The sequence below is a fragment of the Crotalus tigris genome, unplaced genomic scaffold, assembly GCF_016545835.1.
Source record: "Crotalus tigris isolate CLP2741 ecotype Arizona unplaced genomic scaffold, ASM1654583v1 scf7180000021611.299338, whole genome shotgun sequence".
NCBI classification, from domain to species: Eukaryota; Metazoa; Chordata; class Lepidosauria; order Squamata; family Viperidae; genus Crotalus; species Crotalus tigris.
The window spans coordinates 108503-127650 of NW_024098591.1; the positions used below are offsets into that span (position 1 = coordinate 108503).

The 19148-nt window shown below is 51.0% G+C and overlaps 1 protein-coding gene across 1 annotated transcript in view; it reads left to right on the plus strand.

The window, feature by feature from the left end:
- Positions 1–361: 361 nt before the first annotated feature.
- Positions 362–19148, plus strand: part of LOC120296842 (unconventional myosin-Ig-like) — a 50616-nt gene continuing 31829 nt past the window's right edge. The window contains exons 1-10 of the mRNA XM_039318870.1: positions 362–544; positions 6181–6389; positions 10185–10278; positions 11426–11591; positions 12671–12724; positions 14635–14733; positions 15031–15147; positions 15600–15806; positions 17432–17577; positions 18882–18996. Of these exons, the coding sequence (XP_039174804.1) occupies positions 450–544; positions 6181–6389; positions 10185–10278; positions 11426–11591; positions 12671–12724; positions 14635–14733; positions 15031–15147; positions 15600–15806; positions 17432–17577; positions 18882–18996 (1302 nt within the window). The 5' untranslated portion in view covers positions 362–449. The remainder of the gene's footprint in view (positions 545–6180; positions 6390–10184; positions 10279–11425; positions 11592–12670; positions 12725–14634; positions 14734–15030; positions 15148–15599; positions 15807–17431; positions 17578–18881; positions 18997–19148) is intronic.

The window sequence follows — 19148 nt, forward strand, 5'->3', positions numbered from 1 at the left end:
CTTCTTTGATGTTCTCCTATGAAATTCTCCAAGTTCTCCAGGGTTGAGGGTTTCGGTTCCCTATGGAGGACTTTGGGACCCACTTCTCCAGGAGAATCCATCCATTCTATCAAAGCCATCCGTTAGAGGCCCTTAGATGCCTTCTCTGGTGGTCTCCTATGAAGTTCTCCCAAGTTCTCCAGTATTTAGGATTTCGGTTCTCCATGAAGGACTTTGGGACCCTCTCCCCCAGGAGAATCCATCCCTCCTGTGAGATCCGCCCTAGAGCAAATAACAATCCAGGAAGTGGAACCTGCAAGGAAGCGGTGAGCTTTGCTAACCACAAGCTCCACCTTCTCACTCCGACGGAAACTCCCCGGCTTGACTCACTCGTCTTCTCTCTGCTGAGCGAGGACGGTCGTCTGGGCTCCCCCCATCCCGGAAAGCGGACTCCCTTCTACCAGGAAACCATGGCCGAGCAAGAGAGTCTGGAGTTTGGAAAAGCTGACTTTGTTCTCTTGGACCAGGTGACCATGGAAGACTTCCTGGACAACCTGAAGCTCAGGTAAGCATCGGAAACGGGGAAGGAAGTGAACGATGGGTCTCGGGCAAGGCGTGTTTGAGCAGAGGTCAAGTGGACGGGGATCTTAGTCGCTTCGAGACCTTCGGAGGGACTCGATCCGGCCTCGGTGGAGATCTTTCTCGTCTGGTGGCTCTCCAGATGATCTCCATCAGCTGGACCTTCAGAATCGGGGAGCCTGACAAAGCCTTACATACCCTAACGGGAAGGTCTTTCCTTCGCTAGAACGGAAACAGCTCTGTGGTGGAAGAGGCAATCAGGCCTAGCGGTAAACGCCCCAGGCTACAAACGGGGCGATGCTGAGTTCGAGTCCCGCCCTCGGCACAAAAGCTGGCTAGGTGACTTTGGGCCAAGCGCCAGGCGAGGGTGAGTTCTAGTCCCGCCTGAGGCACGAAAGCCTGTTAGGTGACTTTGGGCCAATCACCAGGAGACGGTGAATTCTAGTCCCGCCTTAAGCATGAAAGGCAGCTGGGTGTCTTTGAGCCAATCACCAGGAGACGGTGAATTGTAGTCCCACCTTAGGCATGAAAGCCTGTTAGGTGACTTTGGGCCAATCACTAGGAGAGGGTGAATTCTAGTCCCGCCTTAGGCATGAAAGCCTGTTAGGTGACTTTGGGCCAATCACTAGGAGAGGGTGAATTCTAGTCCCGCCTTAAGCATGAAAGGCAGCTGGGTGTCTTTGAGCCAATCGCCAGGAGACGGTGAGTTCTAGTCCCGCCTTAGTCATGAAAGCCTGTTAGGTGACTTTGGGCCAATCACTAGGAGAGGGTGAATTGTAGTCCCACCTTAGGCATGAAAGCCTGTTAGGTGACTTTGGGCCAATCACTAGGAGACGGTGAATTCTAGTCCCGCCTTAAGCATGAAAGGCAGCTGGGTGTTTTTGAGCCAATCATCAGGAGACTGAGAGTTCTAGTCCCGCCTTAAGCATGAAAGGCAGCTGGGTGTCTTTGAGCCAATCGCCAGGAGACGGTGAGTTCTAGTCCCGCCTTAGTCATGAAAGCCAGCTGGCTGACTTTGGGCCAATCACCAGGAGATGGTGAATTCTAGTCCCGCCTTAAGCATGAAAGGAAGCTGGGTGTCTTTGAGCCAATCACCAGGAGACGGTGAGTTCTAGTCCCGCCTTAGTCATGAAAGCCCGTTAGGTGACTTTGGGCCAATCACTAGGAGAGGGTGAGTTGTAGTCCCGCCTTAAGCATGAAAGGCAGCTGGGTGTCTTTGAGCCAATCGCCAGGAGACGGTGAGTTCTAGTCCCGCCTTAGACATGAAAGCCTGTTAGGTGACTTTGGGCCAATCACCAGGAGACGGTGAGTTCTAGTCCCGCCTTAGTCATGAAAGCCAGCTGGCTGACTTTGGGACAATCACCAGCAGAGGGTGAGTTGTAGTCCCGCCTTAAGCATGAAAGGCAGCTGGGTGTCTTTGGGCCAATCACCAGGAGACGGTGAGTTCTAGTCCCGCCTTAGCCATGAAAGCCTGTTAGATGACTTTGGGCCAATCACCAGGAGACGGGGAGTTCTAGTCCCGCCTTACGCCTGAAAGCCAACTGGGTGACTTTGGGCCAGTCCCTCTTTCTCAGCGAACCCACCTCACACGGTTGTCGTTGTGGAGAAAAGAGAAGCATAACTGAGGTCATAAGTGGAGGACTCCGTTCATTCTTCAAGTGGAAGATTTGGACACTTTTCTTACCCCTTGCTAAAGTGGCGAAAGGCCGTTTTATTAAGTGAGTCATGCAGTCCAGTTTGCCCCAGTAGCTTTGCTGGTCCGAGGTGAGCTGGGAAAGTCGTGCGTGTCCGTTGCATGACTTGGGGTGCTGCAACGGTCACAAATACACGCCAGTTGGCCAAGCGAGCAAATTTTCATTCTGTAACCTTGGGGACTTCAACTCCCAGAATCCCCCAGCCGGCCTGCTTTAAGAGGGGGGGACTTCAACTCCCAGAATCCCCCAGCCGGCCTGCTTTAAGAGGGGGGGACTTCCACTCCCAGAATCCCCCAGCCGGCCTGCTTTAAGAGGGGTGGACTTCCACTCCCAGAATCCCCCAACCAGCCTGCTTTAAGAGGGATGCATTTCGACTCCCAGAATCCCCCAACCAGCCTGCTTTAAGAGGGGGGGACTTCACCTCCCAGAATCTCCCAGCCGGCCTGCTTTAAGAGGGGGGGACTTCAACTCCCAGAATCCCCCAGCCGACATGCTTTAAGAGAGATGGACTTCCACCCAGAATCCCCTAGCTAGCCGTGCTTTAAGAAGGGCAGGCTTCCCCTCCCAGAATCCCCCAACCAGCATGGTTTAAGAAGGGAGAGTTCAACTCCCAGAATCCCCTAGGTGACATGCTTTAAGAGGGGAGCAACTCCCAGAATCCCTCAGCCGGCATGCTTTAAGAAGGGAGACTTCAACTCCCATAATCCCCCAGCCAGCCTGCTTTAAGAGGGGCGGACTTCAATTCCCAGAATCCCTCAGCCGGCATGCTATAAGAGGGGAGGAACCAGTCCGAGAATCCTCCAGACAGGATGCTTTAAGAGGGGTAGCCTTCAACTCCCAGAATCCCCCAGCCGGCATGCTTTAAGAAGGGAGACTTCAACTCCCATAATCCCTCAGCCAGCCTGCTTTAAGAGGGGCGGACTTCAATTCCCAGAATCACCCAGCCGGCATGCTATAAGAGGGGAGGAACCAGTCCGAGAATCCCCCAGACAGGATGCTTTAAGAGGGGTAGCCTTCAACTCCCAGAATCCCCCAGCCGGCCTGCTTTAAGAGGAGAGGACTTCCACTCCCAGAATCCCCCAGCTGGCCTGCTTTAAGAGGGGGGGACTTCCCCTCCCAGAATCCCCCAGCCAGGATGCTTTAAGAGGTAAGGACTTCCACTCCCAGAATTCCTCAGTCAAGCTGTGTGCCCTTCGTGCAGGCCAGGGGATTCTGGGAGTTGAAGTCCACCTCCCCTAAAACGGCTGCTCTTTGACCACAAAGAAGCCCAGATCTAACAAACCCCTTTTTCTAACTGACCAGGTTTATTTCCCAGCTGGAAGGCGTGGTGAAGTCACTTCTTTGAGGCAGGAAGTGGTTGGTTCTCATGTAGGAGGGAGCAGGGAACCGAGGCAGGATCGGAATGACTCAAGGCCCAGCTCATTTCGAAAGCCGGAAACGCACCACTCGCACACGAGACCCGGCTGCCCTCGCTTCTCCTTTGCCTGTTTATTTTGAATATTCCTTCCTTCCGCCATTTGGACACCTTCACCCCCGTCTCCCCCGTATGGGCCGCAGCCGGTTCTCGAGTTACAACAGGGAAATAAGCCGACTTGGGGTCGTTTTTTTCCACACTGACGAGCCTCTGAGTTGGCAACGGACTTGTATTTATGACCGTTGCTGCGGCCTTCACTTATGAACCAAGTGTCTTAACTTATGAACTTGGCCACTCTGCCAAGGCAGGTCGTAAAACGCGGCCAAACTCACCTCACGCACGTCTCGCTTAAGGACAGAGGCTTGGGGCCCGTGGAACTGCTTGCCACCAGAGGTGGCGGGAGCTCCATCGCTGGAGGGTTTTAAGAAGAGACTGGACAGTCACTTGCACTGATGTGGTATAGGGTCTCCTGCTCGAGCAGGGGGCTGGACTAGATGACCTCCAAAGGCCCCTTCTGGGCCCTAGGATTCTATAAGGCAGGAGAAAGAGACAGAGGGAGGGAGGGAAGGAAGGAAGGAAGGAAGGAAGGAAGGAAGGAAGGAAGGAAGGAAGGAAGGAAGGAGTGTAAAGGGGTAGTGGAGAGGGAGGGAGGAAAGAAGGAAGGAGAAAGGCAAGAAAGAAGGAGAGAGGGAGAGAAGGAAGGAGGGAGAGGAAACAGTGAGATGCGGTGGGAAGAAGGAAGGAAAGAAGGAGAAATTGAAAAGGAGGGAGGGAGGAAGAAAGAAAGAAGGATGGAGAAAGACAAGAAAGAAGGAGGGAAGAAAGGAAAGAAAAACAGTATGAAGAGCTGGGAGGGAGGGAGGAAGAAAGAAAGGAAGGAAAGAAAGAAAGAAAGAAAGAAAGGGAGGGAGGGAGGGAGGGAGGAAGGAAGGAAAGAAGGAGGGTGGGAGGGAGGAAGGAGTGAGAAGGGGTAGGAGGGAGGGAGGAAAGAAGGAAGGAGAAAGGCAAGAAAGAAAGGAAGGAATGAAGAAAGGAAGGAAGGAAACAGTATGAAGAGGAGGGAGGAAGGAAAGAAAGAAAGGGAGGGAGGAAGGAAAGAAAGAGAGGGAGGGAGGGAGGTGAGAAGGTATGGGAGGGAGGGGGAAGGAAAGAAGGAAGGAGAAAGGCAAGAAAGAAGGTGAGAGGGAGGGAAGGAGGAGGAAGGGAAGGAAGGAGGGAGGAAGGCAGGAAGGAAACAGTGAGATGGGGTGGGAAGGAGGAAGGAAGGAAAGAAGGAGAAAGTCAAAAAGGAGGAAGGAAGGAAGGAAAGAAAGAAGGAAGGAGAAAAGCAAGAAAGAAGGAGAGAGGGAAGGAAGGGAGGGAGGGAGGCAGGAAGGAAAGTGAGATGGGGTGGGAAGGAGGAAGGAGGAAGGAAGGAAAGAAGGAGAAAGTGAAGAAAAGGAGGGAGGGAGGAAGAAAGAAAGAAGGAAGGAAGGAGAAAGGCAAGAAAGAAGGAGGGAAGGAAGGAAGGAAGGAAAGAAACAGTATGAAGAGGTGGGAGGGAGGGAGAGAGGGAGGAAAGAAAGAGGGAGGGAAGGAAGAAAGGGAGGAAAGAAGGAGGAAGGGAGGGAGGGAGGAAGGAAGGAGTGAGAAGGGGTAGGAGGGAGGAAAGAAGGAAGGAGAAAGGCAAGAAAGAAGGAGAGGGAGGGAAGGAAAGAAAGAAACAGTATGAAGAGGTGGGAGGGAGGGAGGGAGGAAGGAAGGAAGGAAGGAAAGAGAGAGGGAGGGATGAAGGAAGGAAGGAGGGAGGGAGGAAGGAAGGAAGGAAGGCGAGAAGGTATGTGAGGGAGTGGGAAGGAAAGAAGGAAGGAGAAAGGCAAGAAAAAGTGAGAGGGAGGGAAGGAGGGAGGGAGGGAGGGAGGCAGGAAGGAAACAGAGAGATGGGGTGGGAAGGAGGAAGGAAGGAAAGCAGAAAGTCAAGAAAGGGAGGGAGGAAGAAAGGAAAGAAAGAAGAAAGGAAGGAGAAAGGCAAGAAAGAAAGGGAGGGAAGAAATGAAGAAAGGAAGGAAGGAAACAATATGAAGAGGTGGGAGGGAGGGAGAAAGACGAGAAAGGAGGGAGGGAAGGAAGGAAACAATGTAAAGGAAGGAAGGAAGGAAGAAAGGAAGGAAGGAAGGAAGGAAGGGGATCCACCTACCCTCCAAAGCGCCCAAAGGCAAGACAAGAAACAACGGATGGAAACTTATCTAGGAGAGAAGCAACCTGGAATTAAGGAGGAACTTCCTAATGGTGAAGACAATTCACCAATGGAACTCCTTGCCACCAGACGTGCAATAGGTGCTCCATTCCTGGAGGCCTTCAAGAAAAGATTGTCCCGCCTGAACTTATCCGACAATTAAAAACGTTGTCCCCAAGGGCCAGGCGTTCTGAGTTCTCTCCCCACCCCACCCCACCCCACCCATGATCCTTCAACTCCGACGCTCCCCATGTTATCGAGATGTCTTCTGAACCCCGGTCTCCTCCTCGCCACGCCAGGTTCGAGAAAGGACGCATCTACACCTACATCGGCGAAGTGGTGGTCTCCGTGAATCCGTACAAACCCCTCTCGCTCTACGGGAAGGAGATGATCGAACATTACCGGGGCCGGGAACTCTACGAGAGGCCACCTCACCTTTACGCGGTGGCCGACGCGGCCTACAAAGCCATGAAGAGGCGGGCCATGGACACCTGCATTGTCATCTCCGGTAGGGTCTCCCATCGCTCCATTCCCCCCCCAAAAAAGGCCAGTGGTGGGATACAGCCGGTTCTCACCAGTTCGGCACAACCGGGAGCTAAATTTTGGCTGAGTTTGGGGAACCAGCTTAATGCACAGTGCTTCCGGAAGTCCAGCCTGGAGGAGACCTCCCAGGCCTAGAACGGCCCGCCGGAAGTGTGTGGATGCCACTTCCGGAAGTCCGTTCTAGGCCTCGGAGGTCTGGAGGAGGCCTTCCAGGCTTAGAACAGCCTGCCGGAAGTGCATGGATGCCACTCCCGGAAGTCCGTTCTAGGCCTCGGAGGTCTGGAGGAGGCCTTCCAGGCTTAGAACAGCCCGCCGGAAGTGCATGGATGCCACTTCCGGAAGTCTGTTCTAGATCTCGGAGGCCTGGAGGATTCCTCCCAGGCCTAGAACAGCCTGCTGGATGGGCATGGATGCCACTTCTGGAAGTCCGTTCTAGGTCTCGGAGGCCTGGAGGACACCTCCCAGGCTTAGAATGGCCTACCGGAAGTGCGTGGATGCCACTTCAGGAAGTCTGTTCTAGATCTCGGAGGCCTGGAGGATTCCTCCCAGGCCTAGAACAGCCTGCCGGATGGGCGTGGATGCCACTTCTGGAAGTCCGTTCTAGGCCTCGGAGGCCCAGGCCTATACATCCAATAAGAGAACCGGTTGTTCAGGTACTTGAATCCCAGCACTGGAGGTGACTTCAAGTCAACTGAAGAGTTGAAGTTGCTCCTTACCTTCTTCTCTTTCCAAAATTCATTGCACGGACTCATTCCCGCCGCCTGTCCTCTCCGTGGGTGGGATTACAAGCCCCATAAGTTAAGACCAGGAGTGGGATTCAAATACCTGAACAACTGGTTCTCTTATTGGATGCAGGCCTCGGCCTTTGAGGCCTAGAATGGACTTCCGGAAGTGGCATCCATGCACTTCCGGCGGAGCATTCTAGGCCTGGGAGACTTGCAGTTGGCCTCCGAGGCCTAGAACGGACTTTCGGAAGTGGCATCCACGCACTTCCGGCAGACTGTTTTAGGCCTGGGAGGCCTTCTCCAGACCTCCGAGGCCTAGAACAAACTTCTGGAAGTGGTATCCATGTACTTCCGGCAGGCCATTCTAAGCCGAGGCCTCCTCCAGGCCTCCGAGGCCTAGAACAGACTTCTGGAAGTGGCATCCATGTACTTCCAGCAGGCCGTTCTAAGCCTAGAAAGCCTCCTCCAGGCCTCCGAGGGCTAGAACAGACTTCTGGAAGTGGTATCCACGCACTTCCGATGGGCTGTTCTAGGCCAGGGAGGCCACCTCCAGGCCTCCAAGGCCTAGAACGGACTTTCGAAAGTGGCATCCACGCACTTCCGGCAGACTGTTTTAGGCCTGGGAGGCCTTCTCCAGACCTCCGAGGCCTAGAACAGACTTCTGGAAGTGGCATCCATGTACTTCCGGCAGGCCGTTCTAAGCCTAGAAGGCCTCCTCCAGGCCTTCGAGGCCTAGAATGGACTTCCAGAAGTGGCATCCATGCACTTCCGGTGGGCCGTTCTAAGCCTAGAAGGCCTCCTCCAGGCCTTCGAGGCCTAGAATGGACTTCCGGAAGTGGCATCCATGCACTTCCGGTGGGCCGTTCTAGGCCTGGGAGGCCTCCTCCAGGCCTCCGAAGCCTAGACTGGACTGGAAGCAGTGTCAATTCAGTTGGTTCTCTGAACTCAGCAAAATTTAGCTACCGGTTCTCCCGAACCGGTGCGAACCGGCTGAATCCCGCCACTGCTTAAGACCCACGTGGGACACGATGGGGCCCATCTAGACAGGGCATCGAAAGAGACCTGGTGGTCCCCAAAGTGCTGTTTTTTTTCCCCCACGCGGCAACGGGACTTTCTGGTTTTTCCTCGGAAGAGGTTTCGCTCCTCATCCGAGGAGCTTCTCCACCTCTACAGAAGGAGATGGACCAATTCCATCTGTGGGGTCAACTTCAGGACGTTCGTCCAGTTGATTCGCCCTTACGGCGTGGTTCTTTTATAAGTTGCATGCCGTTATTGCTGACCTTGATAATGATGATGATGATGATGAGGAGGAGGAGGAGGAGGAGGAGGAGGAAGGACTGTGGGGTCCTTGGTGCTCTCTGAGCTGGGTGGTTTTCCTTGCAGACGTTTCACGACCCAACTAGGGAACGTCATCAGTGCTGGAAGGGAGGAGGAGGAGAAGGAAGGAAGGAAGGAAGGAAGGAAGGAAGGAAGGAAGGAAGGAAGGAAGGAAGGAAGGAAGGAAGGAAGGAAGGAAGGAAGGAAGGAAGGAAGGACTGTGGATTCCATGGCGCTCTCTGAGCTGGGTGGTTTTCTAGCAGACGTCTCATGACCAAACTAGGGAACATCATCAGTGCTAGAAGGAAGGAGGAGGAGGAGGAGGAGGAGGAGGAAGGACTGTGGGATCCTTGGTGCTCTCTGAGCTGGGTGGTTTCCTTGCGGATGTTTCATGACCCAACTAGGGAACGTCATCAGTGCTGGAAGGTAGGAGGAAGGAAGGAAGGAAAGAAGGAAGGAAGGAAGGAAGGAAGGAAGGAAGGAAGGAAGGAAGGAAGGAAGGAAGGAAGGAAGGAAGGAAGGAAGGGACTGTGGGGTCCTTGGTGCTCTCTGAGGTTGGCGGTTTTCTTGCAGACGTCTCATGACCGAACTAGGGAATGTCATCAGTGATAGGAGGGAGGGGGGGTTGAAAGGGAGGAGGAGGAGGAGGAGAAGAAGAAAGAGGAGGGGGAGGGAAGGGGGAGTAGAATGACTATGGGGTCCTTGGTGCTCTCGGAGCTGGGCGGTTTTCTTCCAGACGTTTCACGACCCAACTAGGGAACGTCATCAATCCCAATCGCTGAGGATGTTTCGTAATTGGGTAAAGAAACGTTTACAAGGAACCAACAAGCTCAGAAAGCACCAAGAATCCCCCCCTCCTCCTCCTCTTCCTCCTCTCCCTTCCAGCACTGATGATGTTACCTAGTTGGGTCATGAAACGTCTGGCGAAAAACCACCAAGCTGAGAGAGCACAAAGGACCCCACGGTCCTTTTCCTCTTCTCAGTCTACTGCCTCCTCCTCCTCCTCTTCTTCCTTCTCCTCCTCCTCCTCCTTCAAATCCCCCTCCCTTCCAGCACTGGTGATATTCCTTAGTTGGGTGATGAAACGTCTGCAAGAAAGCCACCAAGCTGAGAGAGAGCATAAAGGACCCCACTGTTCATCTCCTTCCTCCTCCCCCTCCTCCTCTTCTTCCTCCTCTTCCTCCTCCTCCCCCCTCCTCCTCCTTCAAACCACCCTGTCCCTTCCAGCACTGATAAGGTTCCCTAGTTGGGTCATGAAACGTCTGCAAGAAAACCCCCCAGCTCAGTGGCCACCCAGGACCCCATAATCCACCCATCAATCCCAAAACCCAGCTCCCTTACGGACACTCCGCAATGCTGGGAAGGGGGGGGGGAGGAAAGAGTAGGAGAGGACAACTGTGCCGGAAGGTGGGTGGACGCCGAGTGGTGATGGGGACACCCGGTGAGAAGACGTGGCGACGCGGGAGATCGGATCGTCCTCTGAAGAAAGATCTCCCCGTGCGCTGGAGGAGAACTTGCATCCCCTGGACGTCGCGGGATCGATCCAGGCCGCCGAGCGGGAGCCGAAGCAGAAACACGCCAAGGCACAGACACACAAACCCGCAAGCGCACCCCGCCGCCCCTTCTCACCGAGCGTCAGTCGTCCCGGCTGACCGACGATCGACTTCGCCGATCGAAAAATATATCGGTCCCTTGCTTCTCATCTCGGTCTCTTTTAGGAGAAAGCGGGGCCGGGAAAACGGAAGCCAGCAAGTATATCATGCAGTACATCGCCGCCATCACCAATCCCAGCCAGCGGGCCGAAGTGGAAAGGTAAGCCAGTCCCGAGTGTCCTCGGCTTACGACCGTTTCATTTAGCGACCCTCCGAAGTAACGGCGGCGGCGAGCAAAGGAAGTTAGGCCGTGATCAAAATTTCAAGGTTACGTGATCACAATGCAGACCCTGGGCAACCGACTCGTGTTTACGACGGTCGTAGCGTCCCGGGGTCACGTGATCAAAATTCAGACAATGGGCAACCGACTCGTATTTACGACGGGTCGCCGCATCCGCGGGTCACGTGATCCCCGTTTGCGACCTGCTAACAAGCCAGGTGGACTGTGAGTCTCTTAATAGCTGCAGGGATTCACTCAACAACGGTGGGAAGAGAGGTTGTAAAACGGGGCGAAACTCACTTAACACACGTGTCACTTTGCAAGGAAATGTTGGACTCCATTGGGGTCGTAAGGCAAAGCCATCCATCCATCTGTGTCTCAACTCTGGCAATTTTAAAACTGTGGACTTTCATTCCCAGAATTCCCCAGCCAGCATGCTTTAAGAGGGGAGGACTTCCACTCCCAGAATCCCCCAGCCGGCATGCTTTAAGAGGGAATGACTTCCACTCCCAGAATCCTCCAGACTGTATGCTTTAAAATGGGAGGACTTCAACTCCCAGAATCCCCCAGCCAGCGTGCCTTAAGAGGGAAGGACCAACTCCCAGAATCCTCCAGACTGTATGCTTTAAAATGGGAGGACTTCAACTCCCAGAATCCCCCAGCCAGCATGCTTTAAGAGGGGTGGACTTCAACTCCCAGAATCCCCCAGCCAACATGCTTTAAGAGGGATGAACTTCAACTCCCAGAATCCCCCAGCCGGCCTGCTTTAAGAGGGGTGGACTTCCGCTCCCAGAATCCCCCAGCCAGTCTCAAAATTGCTCAGGTCACAAACCACCACACAAGGCCTGGGAATCCAGGAAATAAATGAGCTATCTGATACACACACACACACACACACACACACACACACACACACACACACACACCCCTTTACATCGTCTTCCTAACGAGGCTGCGAGGTAGGATCGTCAAAGAGAAAGGAGAAGAAAAAGCCAGCGGAGGGCTTCATTGGGGAGGGGGGGGCCAGGAAGACCCCCCTAACTCCCCCCTCCAAGTAATTCTTTTGCGTTTCTTCCACCTTCTCCAGGGTCAAAAACGTCCTGCTCAAGTCCAACGGCGTGCTGGAGGCCTTCGGCAACGCAAAGACGAACCGCAATGACAACTCCAGCCGCTTCGGCAAATACATGGACATCAATTTTGACTTCAAGGGGGATCCCACCGGAGGACACATCAGCAACTACTTGTTGGAAAAGGTGGGGAAGGTGTCTCAAAGCAGGAGTTATTTTGGGGGGGGGTCACGTTCCACTCACGGGGTCATCTAAAATCCACATTTATGGCGGCGAGGGACTTGCCACGGCCCAGTTTGTCGAGAAACATACAAATGGAGCCTGGGGGGGGGTTAGGGTTTCAAACTGGACAACTGAAAGAGGGAGGGACTTCAGCTCCCAGAATCCCCCAGCCAGAAAGCTTTCAGAGGAGTGGACTTCGACTCCCAGAATCCCTCAGCCGGCATGCTTAAAGATGGGTGGACTTCAACTGCCAGAATCCCCCAGTCAGTGTCCTTTTAGAGAGATGGACTTCAGCTCCCAGAATCCCCCAGACAGTATGCCTTATGAGGAATGGACTTCAACCTCCAGAATAGCCCAGTGAGCATGCTTTAAGAGAGGTAGACTTCAACTCCCAGAATCCCCCAGACAGTATGCCTTATGAGGAGTGGACTTCAACTCCCAGAATCCCCCAGTGAGCATGCTTTAAGAGGGGTGCACTTCAACTCCCAGAATCCCCCAGTGAGCATGCTTTAAGAGGGGTGCACTTCAACTCCCAGAATCCCCCAGTGAGCATGCTTTAAGAGAGGTGGACTTCAACTCCCAGAATCCCCCAGTGAGCATGCTTTAAGAGAGGTGGACTTCAACTCCCAGAATCCAACAGTGAACGTGCTTTAAGGGGGATGGATTTCAACTCCCAGAATCCCCGAGTGAACATGCTATAAGAGGGGTGGACTTCAATTCCCAGAATTCCCCAGTGAGCATACTTTAAGAGAGGTGGACTTCAACTCCCAGAATCCTCCAGTGAGCATGCTTTAAGGGGGATGGACTTCAACTCCCAGAATCCCCCAGTGAGCATGCTTTAAGAGTGTTGGACTTCAACTCCCAGAATCCCCCAGCAGGCATGCTTTACAAGGGATGGACTCCAACTCCCAGATTAGACCCTCAGAAGGTGGTTCTCCTACATGGGTTCCAATAGCTGCTCCGTCTTGTAGGAAGGCTTTGGGTATCAAGGCATCTGTCCACCCGGGTCCTCCAGATGACCTCACGTTCTCCTTCTCTTGCAGTCGCGGGTCCTCAAACAGCAACCTGGGGAGAGAAACTTCCACGTCTTCTATCAGGTGGGTTGACTTCTCCTGCTGGAGGACCCGCCAATGTCCTTCTTTTTTCTCGTTTTGTTTCTCGGAGGTCATCTGGGCAGCCGTTGAGCGAGACGGGTCACGGTGAAGCACCAGATCCTAGCTGGATGACCACCACGATCTACGTTGAGATGTTCTGAGGTCTTCCTCAATTGGAGCATGGACTTGCCTCTTCAACGGAGCGTCCTTTGAGGACACTCAAGGCTAGGGAACATTGTCGTGTCCGGGAAAGATCTTGTCGCGTGTCCGCTAGATCAGGTGGCCCCAACCTGTGGGCTGCGGCTCACTTCTGCGTCACGGTCTGTTGGCCACCAGGCCGCGTGAGCGGCCGGCTGTTGCCAGGTGCGCACGCATGCGGACTGCCCCACTCGTACGAGTGTCGCTGCGAGTGTCACTGATGTTTGCAGCCCCACTCATGCGAGCGTCGCTGCGAGTGTCACTGATGTTTGCAGTCCCACTCGTGCGAGCGTCACCGGTATTACGGCCCCACTCGTGTGCACATTGCGGGCATTCACAGCCCCGCTCGTACAAGCGTTGCAGGCGTTCGTAGCGCCATTCGTTTCAGTGTCGTGTGCTATCCTGCCCCCCGCTTGCGTGAGTATCGCGGATGCTCACGGTCCCACTCGTACGAACATTGCCATGAGCGTCACAGGCGTTCCAGACCCCATTCGTGCGAGTCTCACGAGCGTTCACCTTTCCACTCAGGGCGAGCATCAGAGGTTTTCGCGGCCCCACTTGTGCAAGCGTCACAGGGGTTCACGGCCCCCCTTGTGCGAGCGTTGTGGGTGTCCGCAGTCCCACTCGTCCAAGCATCATGGGCGTTCATGGTCCCACTCGCAGAAGTGTTGTGGACACTCGCGGTCCCACTCATGCAAGCTGTTCATGTGCAGACAGTTGTTTTATGAGTTTTGTTCCATTTTACAACCTTTCTTGGCCCGGTTGTTAAGTGAATCGCTGCAGTTGTTGAGCTAGTCACACAGTCGTGAAGTGAATCTAGCTTTCCCTTTGAAGGTCGTAAAAGAGGATCACATCACCCCAGGACACTGCAACCGTCATCGGTGTGAATCAGTTTCCAAGTGTCTGAATTTGATCCCGCGATCACGGGGATGCCGCAATTGTCATAAAGTGTGAAAAACGGTCAAAAGTCACCGTCGAAACTTTGAAAGGTCACTAAAGGAAGGTTGTAATTGGGGACTCCCTGTATTGTGCCTCACCTATAGGGAGAATCTTGCTGAACGAAAGCAGACGAACTTGCCGTGTAAAATATTTACATTGGGAACCATTGAGGAGGTGCTGTCTTCACCCTCATTCTCACACACAAAGTCTCTAAAATGGCTGTTTCTTGCTCCTCTGATCTGCAGCCCCTCCCTCCTACCTGGAAACCCGGACCGTGTTCCCTCGTGGTCCACCTTTCCCATCATCCTGAACTTTACCTAATGGTTTGATCTGCCCCTGGAAAAATTCTCTTTATATTTTAGCTTCCGATTCACTTAACAACCATGGGATTCCTTGAACAACTGCAGGGAACCCAACATTTCTGTTGCTAAGTGAGACATTTTGTTAAGTAAGCTTTGAGCCCTTTTTACGACCTTTCTTGCCGCATCTGTGAAGCATATCCCTGTCGTTGTTAACTTAGTGACCTGGTTGTTAAGTGAATCCAGCCCCCTTATTGCTTGTCAGAAGGTCACTAAAAGGGGATCACGCGGCACTACGCACTCGTCGTAAATAGGAGTCAATACCAAATGTCTGAATTTTGATCACATGACCACGGGGATACGGTAACGGTTGTAAGTGCGAAAAACAGTCATAAGTCACTTTTTTCGATGTTGTCCCTAAACGAATCGTCGTACATCGAGGGCTATCAAATTATTATTTGATATTTTTTTCCCCAGTTGCTTCTTGGTGCCTCGGACACTAAGCTGAAATCTCTCCACCTGGTTGGAGACCCAACGGCCTACAGGTTTACCAAGGAGGGTGGTAGTAATAACAGGGTAAGTAAAACACAGTTTAATCCGTGGCAACTCGTCCTTCTAGTCATAAGAAGAAGCAGAGAAGCATGGATTGTCACAAAGGAAGTGGGGGAAAAACAAAGAAAATTAAGTTTATTGGAAGATGTTATGAAGAGGCAGATTATGTACAGTTATTCCACGATTGAGCCCTGAGCGTAAAGTGGTTCATAAGTAGAGTGAATATCCAAGCCCCCACCCCCACCCCGATTAATTCTTGCTTTTATTTTACCCCTTTGGTTGTTCTCCATTGTCTGGCCTTGCACCTTCTGCCCTCCCAAGTCTTTGGACAGTGAGAAAACCACCTATCAATCCGTCCTGGATGCCATGAAAGTGATCGGTTTTATTTCTGAAGAGATCGATTCCGTGCAGAAGATCCTGGCAGCCATTTTACACTTGGTAAATGACATTGATTTGATATTTTACTGGCCCACCCTTCGATGGCTTGTCGGAGTTTTTGTAACGTTTCACAGTAGACTTCCGAATTGATGGTCCATAAACTTCGCTAGCCGTACTCCTTTGCCATCGTCACATTTGGCGGGAAGGGGTGCCATAGAAAATCCCGCCAAATGTGAAGATGCCAACAGAGTACAGCTAGCGAAGTTTATGGAGTCTGGTTCGACCATCAATTCAGACACCTACTGTGAAAAGTTACGAAAACTCAAACGAGCCCTCCATAACAAGTGTCGGCGCATGCCGACTTCCGGTGTGGTGTCGGTTCGTGACAATGCTCGCCCACACAACGCTAGACGCACCCGAGAACTTTTGAAGCCGCCTCCGTTGGGATGTTTTTGATGAAGGATGACCTGTATTTGAGGTCTGATGGATCCTTTTGTCCACTGACTTTCCAGGGCAACGTGAATTTCACCTGCTCCGGCGACGAGGTGGCCGTCGAGGACCCACAAATGGTCTCTTACCTTGCGGAGTTGACTTCCACCAAGAGGGAGAGTCTCCTCAACACGCTCCTATACCGGATGGTGGCTACGGGCAGTGGCGAGGTGATCCAAAAAGGCCACAGTCATGATGAGGCCAACTACGTACGGGATGCCTGCGCCAAGGTAACGCCGAGATTCGGCTGGATACAAGACCATCCGTGGTCTGATGGGGTTTCGGGTGGATGTTGACCTGGTTGCGCAACTGCCTGCTTCATGTTAGGCAGAAATGTTTTTTTTCCCCTCAGGATGTAAGAGAGCAGACTTGTATAGAGGTCTCAGGAATAAACAGATATTTGGTTTGGTTTTTTACTTCATTTTCATTTTATTTCACTTTACATTATCTATCTATCTATCTATCTTTATTTTATTTATTTTATTTTATTTTATTTTATTATTTTATTTATTTTTTATTTTATTACTTTATTTATTTTTTATTTTATTTTATTTTATTATTTATTTTATTTTGTTTTGTTATTGTATTGTATTTTGTTTTATTATTTTATTTTATTTTTGTTTTACTTATTTTCTTTATTTATTTAAATTTCATTTCCTTTTCATTTGACTTTACTTATTATTTTATTTTATTTTATTTTATTTTATTTATTTATTTATTACTATTTTATAGTATTTTATTTCATTTCATTTCATTTTTGTTGTACTTATTTTATTTATTTAAATTTCATTTCCTCTTCATTTTACTGGAATTATTTTAGTTATTTATTTCATTTTTATTTTATTGTTTTCATTTCATTTTACTTTTACTTGACTTATTATTTTATGTGTTTATTTTAATTTTATTTGGTTTCATTTGACTTTCACTTGACTTATTTTGTTTCTTGATTTAAATTTAATTTCATTTTTTTCATTTTCATTTTACTTTGTTGTTTTATTTATTTCTCTTAATTTTATTTTATTTCGTTTTCAGTTGACTTGACTTATTATTTTATTCGTTGATTTATTTAAATTTTATTTTGTTTCGTTTTATTTTACTTCACTCATTGCATTGACCTTCATTTTATTTTATTTCCTTTTCATTTTACTTACTTATTTATTCATCGTAATTTCAATTTATTTCATTTTCCTTTCCCTGTTATTTAATTTATTTATGTATCTTCATTTCATTTGACTTTATTTTGCTTTGTTAATTTATTTATTTTTATCTGGGTCTTTTTTAAAATTTTCCTTTATTTTACTTTATGGTTTTCTTTATTTTTTTTACTCCTCTTCTTTTAATTTGATCTCACTTTTATTTTGTTACTTGATTTGATTTTTATCCTTTATTTTATTGTATTTTTATTATTTTTCTATACCCCTCCTTTCATCATTTTTATAAAATGGGTCAAGTGGCAAAGGTATCTAATGTTCCTTCTGCCTCTTATTTTCCCCACAACGTACTCTGTGAGGTGGGTTGGGCTGAGAGAGATGGACGGGCCCAAAGTCATCAGATTCGCTTTCATGCCTAAAGCGGGACTAGAACTCACAACATCCCGGTGATTGGGCCAAAATCATCCAGCTGGATTTCAGGCTCAAGGCAGGACTAGAACTCACCGTCTCCCACTTTCTAGCTTGGTTCCTTCGCCACGGCACCAAACTAGCTCTGAAATCCAAACTCTTGTGCTTCCTCGATCTTCCCCAATTTCGGTGTCTGACTTCACCGCATCTTAAAGAGGACACGTTTCGCGTCCTTCAACCCGATTCGTCCCCAGCACGACGACTGTGCGCTCTTGTCCCCGTGTTTGTCCACACAGGCTATTTACGAGCGGCTGTTTTGTTGGATTGTGAACCGCATCAACGCCACCATCGAGGTCAAGAACTACGACCCGCGAATCCATGGCAAAAATACGGTCATCGGGGTCTTGGACATATACGGCTTTGAGATTTTCGGCAGCAACAGGTAGAAGACCCCAGGAGAATTCTCTGGATCAGGAGTCCTCGCTTAACGACCACCATTGGGCTTGGGATTTTTGGCCGTCAGTTGTTGTTAAATGGGCCGTCGCTGGCCGACTGGCCAATTTTATGACTGTGTTGTGATCCTATAGCACAGCGGCTCTCAACCTATGGGTTGCGACCCCATTTGGGGTCGATCGACCATTTCATGGGGGTCGCCAAGCAAGGCTGTCCGCCATTTTTTTCCCCTTTTCCAGCAGGTTCCTTACCTCCCTTGGGCTGGGCCAGCCGGTGGCCCAGGCAGTGGTCGGCTTGCTCCGTCTCTGCCGCTTGCCAGCTACGCCTTGGCCAGCGCAGGGAGCGGCACCACGCATGTGCGGCGCTCCCGGGCAGGGAAAGTCCTCGACTTACGACCGGTTGGGTAGTCCTCGAACCGCTTGGTTGTTAAGTGAATCCTTATTAAGCTCACAAGGAGAAACCCCTCTTCCAGCAAGCAGGCTGGAACCGCAGGAAAAAAACCAATCCCCTTTTATTATTCACAGACCTGAGTCAATCTCCGAGGCAAACAAAACGCAGTTCACAGAATCTCGATGCCTCAACACAAACAGTTGCCTTCGGCAACCAGCACCTCCCACCCCTTCCCTTTTATAATTCAGCCAAGGCGTGGCTTGCTAATGCCTTCTCCTTTGCCTCTGGAGCCGCCCCATTGCATTCCTCTGTCCTACACGCTTCTCTTGCCGGCGCTTTCGTGCATCCTGGATTTGTCCCAGCTGTTCCTCATCACTGTCCAAATGAGGCTCCCAGCACAGCTGTGTCTCAGCCTGAGCGCGAGTAGAGGGGCCAGGCTCCTCATCCGACTGTAAGTCTTGGAGCTCCTCAGAGCCTTCCTCCTCCTCTGATGTCACTCCAGGCCCTTCTTCCTCCTCCTCTGATTCCTCAGACTCAGCTGCCAGGTCCACTGGCTGGCGAGGAATCACAGCACTGACAAACTAATTCAATGGGGATGCCAGATTTAACAGTCGTCTTACTAGGTTAACAATTGCAGCGATTCACTTAACAACTGTGGCAAGAAAAGATTGTGAAACAGGGCAAAACTCAACAACTATCTTGCTTAGCGACAGAAATCGGAGGTTGTAAGTTGAGTACCTATAGGAAGAGCATCATAACGAGAGTATGTCTTATCTTAACTTTCTTTGAGGATGTCGTAATTTGGAACGGGGGTTCAGCGAACGGTCATGAAACAAGGATGGATGGGTACTTGGGTGTTTTTTGTTGGAGAGCGATCCTGATCTTCTCAGCCTCTTCTTCCAGCTTCGAGCAGTTCTGCATCAACTACTGCAACGAGAAGCTGCAGCAGCTGTTCATCGAGCTGATCCTCCAACAGGAACAGCAGGAATACCAGCGCGAGGGGATTGAATGGCAGCACGTGAGTCCCTTAAACTCTTCCTCAGTTAGCGTCCCGGTGGGAAAGAGAGGGGCAGGCGTCGTATGTGCACATGCGCAAATGTGAGCGCAGCAACAGTTCTGAGTGCGAGGAATGATCCTAAGTCCCTTTTGATCAGCATTGTTACAACTTTG